Source organism: Gopherus flavomarginatus, chromosome 2, assembly GCF_025201925.1.
Source record: "Gopherus flavomarginatus isolate rGopFla2 chromosome 2, rGopFla2.mat.asm, whole genome shotgun sequence".
Lineage (NCBI taxonomy): Eukaryota > Metazoa > Chordata > Testudines > Testudinidae > Gopherus > Gopherus flavomarginatus.
Window position 1 is genome coordinate 49,766,723 of NC_066618.1, and position 14,374 is coordinate 49,781,096.

The window sequence follows — 14,374 nt, forward strand, 5'->3', positions numbered from 1 at the left end:
TGGAGATGGATGGCAGGAGAGAGATCACTTGATCATTACCTGTTAGGTTCACTCCCTCTGGGACACCTGGCATTGGCCACTGTCGGTAGACAGGATACTGGGCTGGATGGACCTTTGGTCTGATCCAGTATGAACTCTCCCTTTCTCTAAATTGATACTGATATTTACAATGGCACTGTCGAGCAGTTTAATTAGGCCAAAATTTGATTTACGTTCAGATGTTTAGAATCTGATGAGGAACGTGCAGTTTTTCAGTTTTTAAATTTCTATTTAAAGATGAACTATGGCCTTTTTAGGTTTTGTACTGAGGACTTACATGGGGTTTGAATCTTTGACTCAGCAGGCTGGGAAGAAGTTATTCCATGGCTCCTCTGAATTGTAGTAGTGTTTGTGGCATGCTCCCTAGACTTGATCTTCAGTCACTTGGTCCTTTTAGTACACAGATCCACCTGTTATACCCTATCCCTGCATGCTGCTAGAAAGAGAACTCTGGCATAGCAGTATTCAGCTGTGTTCAAGGAGCACAGAATTTCCCTGTGTGACTTTATTATTTGTATTACTCTAGTGCAGGGGTAGTCATGTGAACCATCTGGACTGCTAGATGCTTTTGAACAGACTTAAAATCTTTTATTTACTTATTATTATTTTTTTAATTATTTTCTCTGGAGTCTGGATCTTGACTATACCTTAACGACAAAATTTGGACCTTGACAAAAAATAATTGACTACCCTTCTGTAGTTTGTAGGAGACTTAGTCATGGACAAGGATCTCATTATGCTAGGTGCTGTACAAACACAGAACAAAAAGACAGTCCTTGCTCCAAGAAGCTCATAAACTATCTACCTGGCTGTCTATCTATATCTTACAAGGACATGAAGGCATCACGTTTTCTCACGTGACTACATAATACTATCCGTGAGGAGCAAGACTGTGAACAGATGTCACACAGGAATGTGCAGGCTCCAGCTGAAGACCTGGAATGACACTTGGCCTTTTTTCAATCAATTTTTCAAGTCTGTTGTCCTCAAAGCATTTACAACCTTTACTGATAGCTGATCTCCATTCAGGTCTGTCCTTGACTATGTCTTTGAAGTTATCAATGTTTATGATACACGAGGTGAGATTCTGCTTAATGGTGTCTTCGAAGAGTTTTTTGTTGATAACTCCTCCTGCACGTTCCAAATTTCAGCTCACCCCAGAAAATTTTTTCAGGCATGTATAATCACCCATTCTGAAAAAGCAGCAAAGAAGCCTGTGGCACCTTATAGACTAACAGACGTATTGGAGCATGAGCTTTCGTTGGTGAATACCCACTTCATCGGATGCATGACTTGTTCTGATAACATGACTTGTTCATCTCAGATGAGCTTTTATGATCATTGCCTCAATGCTGGTTGTTTTTGCGCTTTTAAGGATGTTAATATTTGAGACTTTGTCTCACTAGTGGACCTTCAGAACTGAGAGGGGACAGTGCATGTGAACATTTTAAGTTGCTTAACGTGTCTGTGGTAAACTATCCTGTTTCACATACATATGACAGGAATGCTATTGCTGCATTGGATATCATCAGTTTTATTGACTGTTTGATTGTGTGCTGGTTGAGTATTCTATGACGAAGTCTTCCAAAGACCTGGCTTGCCTTTCCTATTCTATTTGATGTGTCTTGATCCAGGGAACCTCACTTGAGATGGTACCGCCAAAAGACAATAGATTGATATTGACAGATGAGAGAGTGCTGGTCAGCATGATAGGCAGTGGTCTCTGCACATGGCAGTCTATCTGTTTTTAAGTGCCTGTACTCCCACATAGCAGTACACTGAGTGTTTTGATGGTTTCCAGGGCCTAGGGCAGTGGCTTTCAACCTTTCCAGACTACTGTACCCTTTTTAGGAGTCTGATTTGTCTTGCATATCCCCATGTTAAACTTCACTTAATTGGAATATAAATATTGTACCTGTGTTTCAGTGTATAGTATATAGAGCAGTATAAACAAGTCACTGACCATATGCAATTTTAGTTTGTTCTGACTTCGCTAGTGCTTTGTATGTAGCCTGTTGTAAAACTAGGCAAATATCTAGATGAATTGATGTACCCCTTGGAAGACCTCTGTGTACCCCTGGTTGAGATCCACTGGCCTAGGAGACTTAGTCATGGATCAGGACCCCATGGTGCTAGATGCTGCCATGCTTATGCAAAGGTGGGAATTATTTGTTCCTAAATATTAGTAACTTTCCTACTGAATTGACTTGGATTGCTGAAACTTTCTTTTCCCAAAGAGCAAACGTTTTCTGGAAAAGCACAATTTGAGTTTGGGAAAAGAATCCCAATTCTATTAAATTCATTTCTATTTCTGTCCCTTACTATGTCAGCTTGTTAAAATAACTTTGAAAAAGAAGGAACCATATCATATAGGCAATCAATCTTGAAAGGGACTTGTTTTCCCATCAATATTTATGTGTTGGATATTGAATGTCACAGAAACAGAGAGATTTTGAATTGAGCATATTTGATACTCATTGAATAACCAAAGCTCTAAGCCTGTAAACATGTAAGCAAGTGTGTAACTTTATATACTTTCCTTAGTCCCAAAAAAACAATGGGACGACTTGTGTTTAAAGTTACACTTACCTAAATCTTTATGGAATCAGGACATAAGTGACTGGAAATACATGTAGTATTTTTGTTTTTTTCATTTTTTTAATCATACACATCTTCAAGCTATCTCCTGGACACTTAAGCAATTAAATAAATGAACTCTATATGTGAGTTGCTATATGATTTAAAAATCATTACCTTCTGGAGTGCCAGTTTCCCAAACTACTTTAGGAGGTTGCTGGATCTCCTACTCCGGAATTTTTCTTATCATCAGTTCAAAACCTGGAAATTATTGTGGGGAATGCTGGAGCACTAGCAATATTTACCTAATGCCAGTAGTGGCTGAGCTGCTTGTGTGCTCTGAGTCTAAGACAGGAAACTAGTGTAGCCTTATCTGTTCAATCCAGCAAAAAATACATTTGCTGAAATTTAAGGGGATGAATGAGCATATACTGTAACTCCACTTTATTATCTTTTTCACTATTTAATTGTTTGCACGTTGTGCAAAGACCATTTGACGTAAAGAAATTAACTGGGGGCGGGAAGTCCAAGATCCTGATCTTGCAACGAATTCTCCCCTGGCGCTTATTGCAGAATTGAGGCTCAAGTGCAGCTTTGCTCTTCCTCAAAAGAAGCCCGCTGGTTTCGGTCTGGCCTGCGGATGACGCTGCCTGTCTGCACCAACAGAGGGGTAAGGACGGAGCATCATTCTCACCTGCAGCCGGCGGGGCCCCTTTTCCAAGGGATCCCAGAGCCAGCGGGGGAGTCCCGGAGCCGGGGAGGCTGAGCCGCCAGGAGCCTACAGCAGGTGCACCATGCAGGTGCCTCTCTGTCCCTCGCCACCGGCTCTGAACTCCTCGGGCTCTGCCCCCCCGTGAAGCCCCGAGAGGGAGAGCGGCCCGCGGCTGCGCTCGCTGTCCCCAGGGGCTGTTCTGTGACAGGCTGGTGGGTTCCCGCGCCCCGGCCAGTGCGCGAGGCCGGGCCGCAGTGCTGCGCGCGGGGCCCTAGTGCCATGGCTACGGCTGAGGGACTAGCCTCCCCAGCGCGCAGGGGGAGGAAGTGACCTGCCCGGAGACCGGAGGGGGAGTCTGCCGATCGCGGGGCCCGATGCGGCGCGCCGGGAGGGAGGAGGCGCCCACGGGGGCCCAGCAGGGTCAGCGGTCGGTGTAGTGAGCTTGCTGTGTGGCCGGACTGCAGCGGGAGCGTGGCTCGCCCCCCCCCGGCGGAACAAACCATTGCAGCTCGCCGCGGAGGTGAGGCACCTGTCATCCGCCGCCCGCGCTCGGCCTCCGCTCGGCGGCGGCAGCTGGCAGCGCACCCCCGCGCGCGGCGCAGACGTTCCGCACGCCCGGCCCCCGGGGAGCCGCGGGGCGGGCGCCGGGCTGCGGCGGGGCGCGGGAGCGCTCTCCTCCCCCCAGCTCAGTGTGCGCGGAGCGTGTTGCTGCCCCAGCCGCCGCTGCCTGCAATGGCGCTGAGTGGCGGAGTCGGAGGTTGCTGCCGGCTGGCAGGCTGGGGGCGGCAGCCGCGCCGGAGCCGGGGGCTGGGGGAGCCGCAGCTCTGAGCGCGCAGGGAGCCGCGGGAGGTGGAAGGAGCCCAAACCGGCGTGCAGCTCCTCTCCCGGGTAAGGGGCCGTGCGCGCACCGGGGAGCAGGGGCTGAAGTTAGGACTCGGGTGCAGCTTGTGTGCGCGACAAGGGGAGACATGCCCGGGGGCTTTTGTTTCCTTATACGCTGTAGCCAGAGATAGGGGGTTTATGGCCACCGTGCTTTGCTCCCTGCCGTGATTGCCACGGCTGCTGCTCCTACGCAAGGTGGTTCTTGGGCCAACGCTGGTGTGGGATCCTCTCGCCTTTCAGTCCGGAGAAACCGGTTCTTCGCAGCACTTCCCCTTGCAGAGGGGTTTGCTGTGACGCCAGACAGGATCCTTTTACCTTAAGTTAGCCTTTCTTTTTCTTATTATCGTTGGAAACATCGGCTGGAGTCTGTAAAGGAGGAGGCAAAGGGAAATGATCGGTGTCTAGGGAAAAACTGCTACAGACACCCCCCTTCTCCATAATTGTTGATTTTTTTTTTAAATTAATGATCCACGGTAGTAGAGATGCTGCTGCTGCACCTGCTGGTTTGAAGTGGTTTCCATCATATACGGGTATACAGTTTGGTTCAATGGCGCTCAGCACCCCCGCTGTAGAAATGGTTCCAGCGCCCCTGCACAGCAGTTGAGCCACAGCTGTGTGCAACCCTCCCCTGCTTGTGCATGGGTAGCTGGGCTTGAGTTTGGAGGTGATCTAAGAGTGTGTTCTCTTTCAGGAAGGTGATGAAGGGATTGTGTATTAATAGCCACATAATATTGCTTAGTCTAAAATAACCTCTTAGGCTTAAAGACTGGTGAATAAATGTGTAAGGTACTTGATCCGTAATCTTCCTGCTCTAAAATGCTAGGTGTGACTGCAGTATTATAGCATTCCTCCCTATTAGTGAGGAGCACAGCAGTCCTCATGCATTGCATTTGGAACTAGCAGCAATAAGTTATAGGCTAGAAGGAAGATAAGGAAACAGAAGGATGCTAATGAGAGATATTTTGCTCTCGATTAGTCATGTGTTGTTCTCCTGCAATTTTCTGGGCTAATGTTCAGGCTGGAATCAGATTGAGTTCTCATCCTTTACCTTAAACACCACTCAGAGTCTCCCCCCTGCCCCCCCAACTAAGAATCTCTAAATTCGTCCTGTTGAATCATGTAACTTTCCATGCAGTTTATTATATTTAAAACATAGCCTTTTTTGGTGTGGCAACTCAGTGGGCACGCAGATGTGAACTGGAAGATTGAGAGATTTAGCCTGTAGCTCCCTTTTTTGTAGTTCGCTAGATGCTTCCATGCTCTTTGTCATGCTAAAATAATACAGCAAGTGGAAAGGGGCAAGTCTTATTAAACTTCACTTCACTATTTTCAACACAGAATGATACCTTTTGAGTGCAATTTTTCTAATTCTTTTGAATGTTGTTTCATTGTTGAATCATTGGTCTCTGCATAGAAACACCATTCAAAGCATACTATTGTGTAGTTCAGAGACAACCTAGGTGAAATTGCAAATGTTAGCAGCTCAGGGAAACACAGTCATCACGTTTGCATGAAGTATTTCGTGCCCAGACATAAATAACACTGAGATTTTAGTTCTGTTTATTTTGTCCTTTACCATCTCCAGTCAAAAAGTTTGACTGCAATGAAACACTGGTGACATTGTTTTCCTTGTAATTTTATTCTTTGTAATTTTGTGTTTCACCTAGACAAATTTGTTTATGTTGTAATATGTTCATAGCATACATCTGAACATCACAAAACTGCCATGTTTCATTGTCATAGTGGCATGTTAATTAGTATTTGGAAGGAAATTTACTTTTATGTGGGCGTATAAACTTTTTCAGACTGTCTAATTGTTGAATCTTTAGCAAATTGAGTCTGCTTTAGAATTTTAATACATGTGTGCATTTTGGTAATGATGCTGTGTGAAGGATGAATCCCTGCATTTGTTTTTAATTTTTATTTCTAAATATCAGTTATATCAAATAACTTGAAAATTGAAGTAATTGATTTAGATTTGAAGAAATACAAATGCATGACTCGATTCAAAAAGTTGTACTTTCTGTTGCAGGTTAAATCTACATTTGTTCTGGAAAGCTATCAGTCTTGCCACTGTGTTTGGTGTCATGGTTGCTTGCACATATTTAGATAGTATCTGTCAGAATACCTACTGAATATGGCCCTGATGGAGACCAGTGCCACCTGAGAGGCACTTTCTTCTCAACCAGAATCTCACTAATAACAGAAGGCTGAGAGTGGTATATCAGTCACTATGTATATTGGTTTTGCACTCCTGAAGTAAACATGATGAAAACAGAGTCTTCAGGAGAAAGGTCAACCCTCCGAAGTGCCTCTCCTCACAGGAATGCTTACAGAACTGAGTTCCAGGCACTAAAAAGCACCTTTGACAAACCTAAATCAGATGGAGACCAAAAAACGAAAGATGAAGGAGAGGCCTCTCAGCAGAGCAGGGGGAGGAAATATGGCTCAAACGTCAACAGGATTAAAAACTTATTTATGCAGATGGGCATGGAGCCCAGTGAGAGCACTGGAGTTACCCCTAAAACCAGAGGGAAAAGTGGTCCCCTGTCTCCTCAAAGAATTAGACCCAAAGAATTTGTGGAGAAGGCAGATGGCTCAGTTGTAAAACTAGAGTCTTCAGTTTCAGAAAGGATTAGTAGGTTTGATACTGTGCATGGTGGTCCTTCCTATTCCAAGTTTACTGAAACTCGAAAGATGTTTGAACGAAATGTTCATGAAATGGGACATTCCAATCGCTATTCCCCAAAGAAAGAGCGAGTAGTTTCCAATGAACTCCAAGATGAGTGGTGCAGCTCTAAGTCTAATAGAGGCAGTACTGATTCATTGGACAGTCTTAGCTCAAGGACAGAGACCATCTCTCCAACAGTGAGTCAGCTCAGTGCAGTGTTTGAAAACACTGATTCACATACTGTAATAGTTTTAGAAAAGTCAGAAAACAATGAAGAATATTCTGTAACTGGTCACTACCCACTAAACCTGTCATCTACTGTTGAAAATCTGTCCTCCACTGTTGCAAACCTTGATGGATTCAGTCCCTTAAAAGATGCTAGTGCCTGGTCTTCACCAGCCAAACAAACTACAAGTTCTGTATCTGCTGAGACCTTTCAGCAAAACAGTACGTCTTCAACAATAAGAGAAGCTTCTAATAGCACTTTGCCAGTATCAAAAACAAATGAAGAAATAAGGAAGAATAAGGAAGCAAGTTTTGATCCTGTTGATGTTTGTGCAGCAACTGAACAAGAATTGGCCAGCATTAACAGCGAAAAGCGTGAAGAATCCTATACCAGGACTAAGGAAAAAATAGATACAGAAGTTTCTTTACAACAAAAAGAACATTCACAAAATGCAGAGAGCGCCTGTGTTGGCACTGGAGCTGCAGACATACCAAGAAACTTGGTAGCAGGTGGTGATTTTGCAGCAGATGTAGCTTCAGATGCTACTGAATCCCACTATGATGATGCCAGTGGAAAGGAAGTCCAGGAAGACTTGAATAACTTTCAGAGTTCACATGTATATATGCACTCTGACTATAACGTCTACAGGGTGCGATCAAGGTATAATTCTGACTGGGGAGAGACAGGAACAGAACAGGATGATCAAGATGACAGTGATGAAAACAACTATTATGAACCTGATATGGAATATGCTGAAGTTATTGGATTGCCAGCTGAAGATGAAATCCCAGCAAACAGAAAAATTAAGTTTAGCAGTGCTCCAATTAAGGTAATTTCCTCCCCCCAAACTTTGATTCTTATTTGAGCTTAACTTTGTTCAGGGTAGATTTTTGACAGCTGCATCTGATTCTGAAAAGCTTGCAGAGGTCCTTGAGACCATTTTTTGTTGTAGCTGGCAAGTGAGCATAATTTCAAATGATTTAAAGGGAGCTGAGTTCTGATGGCCCTGTCTCATTTCCTAGTCTACTTTGTGGTTGATTAAACCAGCAGAAATTGAGAATGAGTTTCAGGTTTGTGAGGCTTTGTAATTGAAACATACACATTCTGATGTATAGGACTTTATAAATATATAAATAGCATGGTGAAATATAAAAGGCATCTGTATGGTGACCATCATATTTACATTATTTTTGAAATTTAAAAATAACTTATGCATTCCAAACAGCTGCTGTTACTTTAAAGAATATCTGTGAAGAATTAAAGTTCTGGAGTGAAATACTGTATGGTATGAAATATAATGTGCTGTTGAACAGTGACAGTGATCCACTAGTATTGGATCATTAATCTTCTTCATCTGCATCAGTAACCTTTAATTGCTAGCTTCTTCAACAGTCAGTCTTTTTTCATGCTTCTTACTAATATCTACTTCAGTAAAGTAGGTATTAGTATAGGTTGGGGTGGGCAGACTTTTTGGCCTGAGGGCCACATTGGGGTTGCAAAACTGTATGGAGGGCCAGGTAGGGAAGGCTGTGCCTCCCCAAACAGCCTGGCCCACACCCCTTATCCGCCCCTTCCCACTTTCCATCCCCTGACTGCCCCCCTCAGAACCTCTGACCTATCCAACCCCCTCTGCTCCTTGTTCCCTGGCCGCCCCCTCCTAGGAATCTCTACCCCAACCGCCCCCAGGATCCCACCCCCTATCCAACCCCCCTGCACCCAGTCCCCTGAGTGCTCTGACCCCTATCCACACCCCGACCCCTTAACAGGCCCCCCGGGATCCTACGCCTATCCAACCTCCCGTGTTCCCCATCCCCTGACTCCTATCCACACCCCTTCCCCCTGACAGGCCCCCTGGGACTCCCATGCTTATCCAACCCCTCCCGGCCCCCTGACTGCCCCCCAGAACCTCCGCCCCATCCAAGCGTGCCCTGCTCCCTGTCCCCTGGCTGCCCCCCGGGAACCCCCGCCCCAGCCCCCTTATCATGCCACTCAGAGCAGCATGTCTGGCAGCCATGCCGCCTGGCCAGAGCTTACGTGCTGCTGCTCTGCTTGGCAGGAGCGCTTAACCCCACGGCCCAGAGCACTGCCTGCACAGCAGCATGGATGCAGCCGGGGAGAGGCCAGGGGCTAGCCTCCCCGGCCGGGAGCTCAAGGGCCGGGCAGGAAGGTCCCGCGGGCTGTAGTTTGCTCACTTCTGATATAGGTGCTTTAGCGTCTTATGTACATTGACATATACTAGAAGTAATTTAAAGGTCAATCCACTGAAATATACTTGATGTAAAAACATTGTTAAAAATAACATCTAAGAATGTGGACTGCTTCAAGTGTTTTAAGTTGGGGAAAGAGTTGGGGCACAATGACTTGTTACAACAGCATTTTAGCTCTCAGCATCAGAGTTGAATTACTCATGGGTTGCAAATGAAGTGCATTTGATAATCTCAGTGTAGTTACCAATGGACACTTATCCACACTGAAAAAACACTAAGGTATTTGGCACACCTGACAGTCTTTAAAGAGCCAAATACTGGGCTGGTGCAGACTAGGAGAAAAATAAGATTCTTTTCTGAAAAGTGACACTGTAAAAATGATTCCATCTGGTTTGACTCATCTACTTCCTCTATGTATTCTGAGACCACAACTACTTAATTTAGTGTGAAAAATAAACATTTTTGCAACTTGTCCTATCCTTGTGGATCCAGCTGCACGTGAGTGAGCCGGATTCTGTTCTATTTCATACTTAATTAACACAGTTAACTAAATTCCAGTTACAGGACCAAACTCTAACCACTGTTACACCTATTCAATCCCATTGAAGATGCGCCTGATTCTCCACTGCCTTCCCCCTTGTATAGTCATTTATAGCTATGCAGAATGAATGCTAAACACTACCAAATTAGAAAGGGAGCATTTTAAGACCACTTTTCACTGGTGTAAATGACTACATTAAAAGGAAGACAGTGTTCAATTGGACTGAAGGGGTTGGACAGTTATAATTGAGGGCAGAATTTGGCTCTGCAATTAGAACTTTGAATCCCATTGAAAGCAATAAGATTAAACAGATATATATCAGACATGCCAAACCCATGGGGAAAAAAAAAACAGAAATTGGGCTTGTTTTTGGCTTAATTAGCTTGTGAGTTGCTTGTTGGCTAGTTTTTGGCTTGTTGTATGTTTGGCTTGTGGCTTATTGCTTCTTTTTTTTTTTGATCGGCTCTCGGCAAGCAGCGGCAAGGGAGGGCAAGCAGGGGCAAGGAGGGGAGAGAGACGGGTGCCCAGCAGGTCCATCACAGTCTCAGATGCATGCCGGGGGGATCTAGCCACATAGAGTGTTGGGGTTCTTAGATGTTGGCTTGTTTTGAAATGGGATTAGCTTGATTTTTGGCTTATTGTGAAAGTCAGAGTGCTTATTTAGCTCATGAAAGTTGGCAACTGTGATATATATTGGGGAAAAATTTGTATTATTGGTGATGATGCAATGAATTTATATTATTGGTGATGCAGGAGTCAGGAAAAATACATCTTGATTTTCATACTCTTGGATACATTTGCAAGCCTGTCAGGTAGAAAAATAGTCTTTTTTTTATTTGTGGACTGAGCAAATTTGATCTAGAAATCACTATGTGACAATAAACATGGAATTCAGTGAAGGGTTAGTAATAGTTTTAAAATTTTCCCCAAACTGAAATGTAGAGAAGTAAGCATTTATAAGACCAATAGAAATGTTTCCATAATTTTGTTTTGCACAAAGAGAATAAACATTTCTCTACCATGGTTGAAACCTGAAGCAGCATTGCAGCATCAAGAATCTGAAAGTGAAACTGACTTCATTGATTTTTATCATCTGAGTTGCAAGAGATGCACAAAGTAAACAAGAACATAAATAGAAACAAAACTGGATTTTTAAAAATTATTTCACTTTTTATAATTGAAAGGGTTTTGTAATGTGGTTAAAATAAACTTGTTTACAATGTATGAGTTCTAAATCAGCAATGTCCGTGTCAAGCATGTTGATATTATGGAAAGTATTTGTGAATAAAACAAGCAAAATCTAACCTTGTATATGTAAGAGAGAATTTTATCTCGTATTCTTTATTCCATGAATAAGGTCACTTTAATTAAAAACAAAATATTAAAAGACATAATACTGGGATATGCTTTGCAAATACCTAGTTTGCATTTAATTCTTTGAGCAAAAATCTCAACACGCAAATCCAAGAGATTCTATATGGCCCTATAGATCATTCACATAATTTAGCTAACCCCTTCTATTCCAGTCTTATTAGAAATGATGTAGAGAGTGTAATCTACAACACAGGCTTTTGGGAAGCTTTCTTTACCGACATCCCCAGGCAGTTCTAATAGGCAGGACTCTTAGTTTCCTGGAAAATCTACAAATTATGGAAATGGTATTCCTCAAATCAAAGTTATCCTGAATCAGATAATCGTTTAGCGAAAGTAACAAAGGGACACATTCAAAGTTAACGCAGGCTAATTTTTTATATTTTTAAACTGTTCGAATTTTTTTTCTGTAGATTTTTCCATTCCTAACAGTAGTGAGCTATAAAGCTCTCTGTGGTCCTGAATAAGTGTCTCCTACAGTTGAGCAAAGCAGCATGATTGCTTTAAAAATATTCTTGTTATTTGAACTCTTAACGATACATATACCCAATGTAAAGAGAAGTTTTATTTCAGTTATGTTCAAGTAGTATTATATATTTCTATGTAATGGTGACTGCCCATCAGGAAAACAGATCCTCGAAAGCCATATGTGTAAGTGATAAGAGACAGGACATTAAAAAAACCATAACTTTTTATCCTTTGTTTTTTCCCATTTATATTTGATCTCTATTTTCTCACATCTATAAGCTCTCTTAAATTTCACCATTGGTTATGCTATCCATGTATGCTCTAGTGGGGTATCTGAGAAAGTGGAGCTTTGCTAGTTGTTTTCAATTACCTGAAATTTCTACTCTCACAACAGAGAGTTGTAATTAGCAAGGGAAAAATTTGATTTGACCTCGAAGAAATAGGGCGTAGACCATTGAATTCAGTAGCAAAACTTCTGTAGTGGGAGCAGAATTGGGCCAGGTTGTCCTTAAAAACTTTGTTCCAATATTTCAGTTTTTATTACTAATATGATCACCAGTGGTGTTAGTATAAAACATTCTCTGACAACTTCTGCCACTCAAAAGGAAAGGAACACTGTTTTAATTATTTTGGCCCTGAGCATCTCCTACTGCAGAGAGGAGGAAAATTGTGGAAAAAGCTGCAGTGGGAGAAGAAGTGGAGGAGAAAATGGTTTGAGAGAACCCTGTATAGTTGTTTTTTGTCCTATCTGCAAAAACTTGTGCAGCCTCTTGGCCATGTGAAAAAAGGTGGGAAGGTTTTTCACTAAGAGCAAGAACTGCAGTAAACATTTTTGAAAATAAATGCTGCTTGATTACTTTCCCTTCTTCCCTGTAGCACACGCTGTAATTCCCTCAGAGAGTATGTTCAGGCTGTGGGGCTATTCACTGTGGTATAGATGTCTGGGTTCAGGCTGCAGCCTGAGCTTTGGGCCCATCCCACCTTGTAGGGTTCTAGACTCAGGCTCCAGGCCAAGCCCAAAAGTCGAGACTGCAGTGGAACAGGCTGAGTCCTATGAGCCTGAGTCAGGTGGTGCGGGCCAGGCACAGGTTTTTAATTGCAGTGTAGACATAACCAGAGATGTCAAAGAGCACAGCCTGGAGCTAGCCAGCAGTGACAGAAGATCACAGCCTGGACATGTTGCCATGGCTGGTAAGTGCGGGTTAGAGGGGAACGTGGAAGGAGAATCCTTCTCTGCAGGTGTCATGGAAACTTGTGATTCTCTGGCCTCCACTGCATTTTCTGTCCCCATCTTGTGCCTGCTTCACGTCCCTGCTGGTCCTATGGACCAATAAGGAGACCAGTAAAGGGGACAGCAGCTGTTCAAGAACAAACTTTTTGTAACATTTGAGAAAGAAGTATGGTCTGTGGGTAGGTCACAAGGTTGGATCTACACTTGAGAGTAATATTGGCATAGCTACATCGGTCAGGTATGTGAAAAACTATGCTGACAGAATACCCAGCGTAGATGCAGCTGTCAGTGGAAGAGTGCTTCTGTTGATGTAGCTAACATTGTTTGGGGAGGTAGTGTTTCCATACCAACAGAAAAACCCTTTCTGTTGGTGTAGACTGCATCTATGCTATGCATAGTCTCCATAGTATGGATGTACCCTTGAGCTCTATATTGTGTCAGTGATTGCTTTGTGAACTTGGGTAAGGCATGTAATCTCTCTGTGCATTACTTTACACATCTTTAAAATTCAGATAATACACTAGTAGCTCAGTCTGTGTAATGACAATTTAAATGTTGTTCTACTCCAGGCATTTTTGTGTAGGAGTGGAGCATATAAACTAGCTGATGTCCAAAGCCAGCATTAATTTGATTTGATACTCATTAACACCCTCTTGTAATCCTTGCTTACACCATCCTCCTCCCAACGTAACTGATTTGAGGTAAGCTTTCAGGAAAATGTAATTAAATTTAATAGTGTTTCCTAAACTTGTAAAAGCTGTGCTTCTCTTCAGGAGTCTGAAACCAGTCCCACCCACAATCCTGAAATGTGGTGTTAAAGGACTACCCCAAATGAGAGGTCACTGACAGTAAATAGTGTCAAACTTCACAGTGTGATACTTCCTCTCCTTTCCATCATGTTGTGATGAGCAACTAAATACTTTAAAGGTCAATGTTGTAAACTGTCCTTATGGACATTCATAGTCTCAGCAAGTTCACATTGTCGAATTAGGTATACTTGGGTCACTGTTTCAAGTATTTTGCAACCATAGCAGCAAGAGACTTCTTATAAATATACTTTAAAAAAAACGAGGACCAATTGTTTGTGGCTCCCTAGCTGGTCTGTCGCACCCCAGTGGCATGTGCCCCACACTTTAGGAAATGCTGTAATATAGGAAGTAAAATCAATAGGTAAAATGTCACTAATTTAAATAGTACGGACTAAATGCTGTCCATCTACAAAGCAGAAGAAACCCCAGCAAACAGCCAGAAACCAGCTGCAAAGAGTAGCACGTACAATGTGTGGGGCCAAAGGAAATTCTGCCATGGTGCACAAGAGTGTGCTAGTAGTTTACCTGGCCAGTACAGTTAAATACACTGTGCACACTATGTCTCAAATCCTGAGCTGCACAAAGCATTCCTCCAATCTTGGAACTGTGTGGCTGCCATTCTGGTCCCAGGTGAAAATTA

General features: G+C 43.2%; 2 protein-coding genes across 11 annotated transcripts in view; both read left to right on the forward strand.

Annotated features, from left to right (window-relative positions):
• Positions 1 to 14,374, forward strand: part of CASD1 (CAS1 domain containing 1) — a 509,685-nt gene that overhangs the window by 215,709 nt on the left and 279,602 nt on the right. The window lies entirely within an intron of this gene.
• The window catches only part of PPP1R9A (protein phosphatase 1 regulatory subunit 9A), a 237,510-nt gene continuing 226,011 nt past the window's right edge, over positions 2,876 to 14,374 (forward strand). For 4 of the 9 annotated variants that reach the window (XM_050941684.1, XM_050941688.1, XM_050941689.1 and 1 more), the window contains exons 1-2: positions 4,099 to 4,216; positions 6,243 to 7,936. In XM_050941684.1, coding sequence (XP_050797641.1) covers positions 6,476 to 7,936 — 1,461 coding nt within the window. In that variant the 5' untranslated portion in view covers positions 4,099 to 4,216; positions 6,243 to 6,475. Of the gene's footprint in view, positions 3,287 to 3,766; positions 3,849 to 4,098; positions 4,217 to 6,242; positions 7,937 to 14,374 lie in introns of those variants that run through there. The other 5 variants (XM_050941690.1, XM_050941691.1, XM_050941692.1 and 2 more) reach the window with 3 other exon arrangements.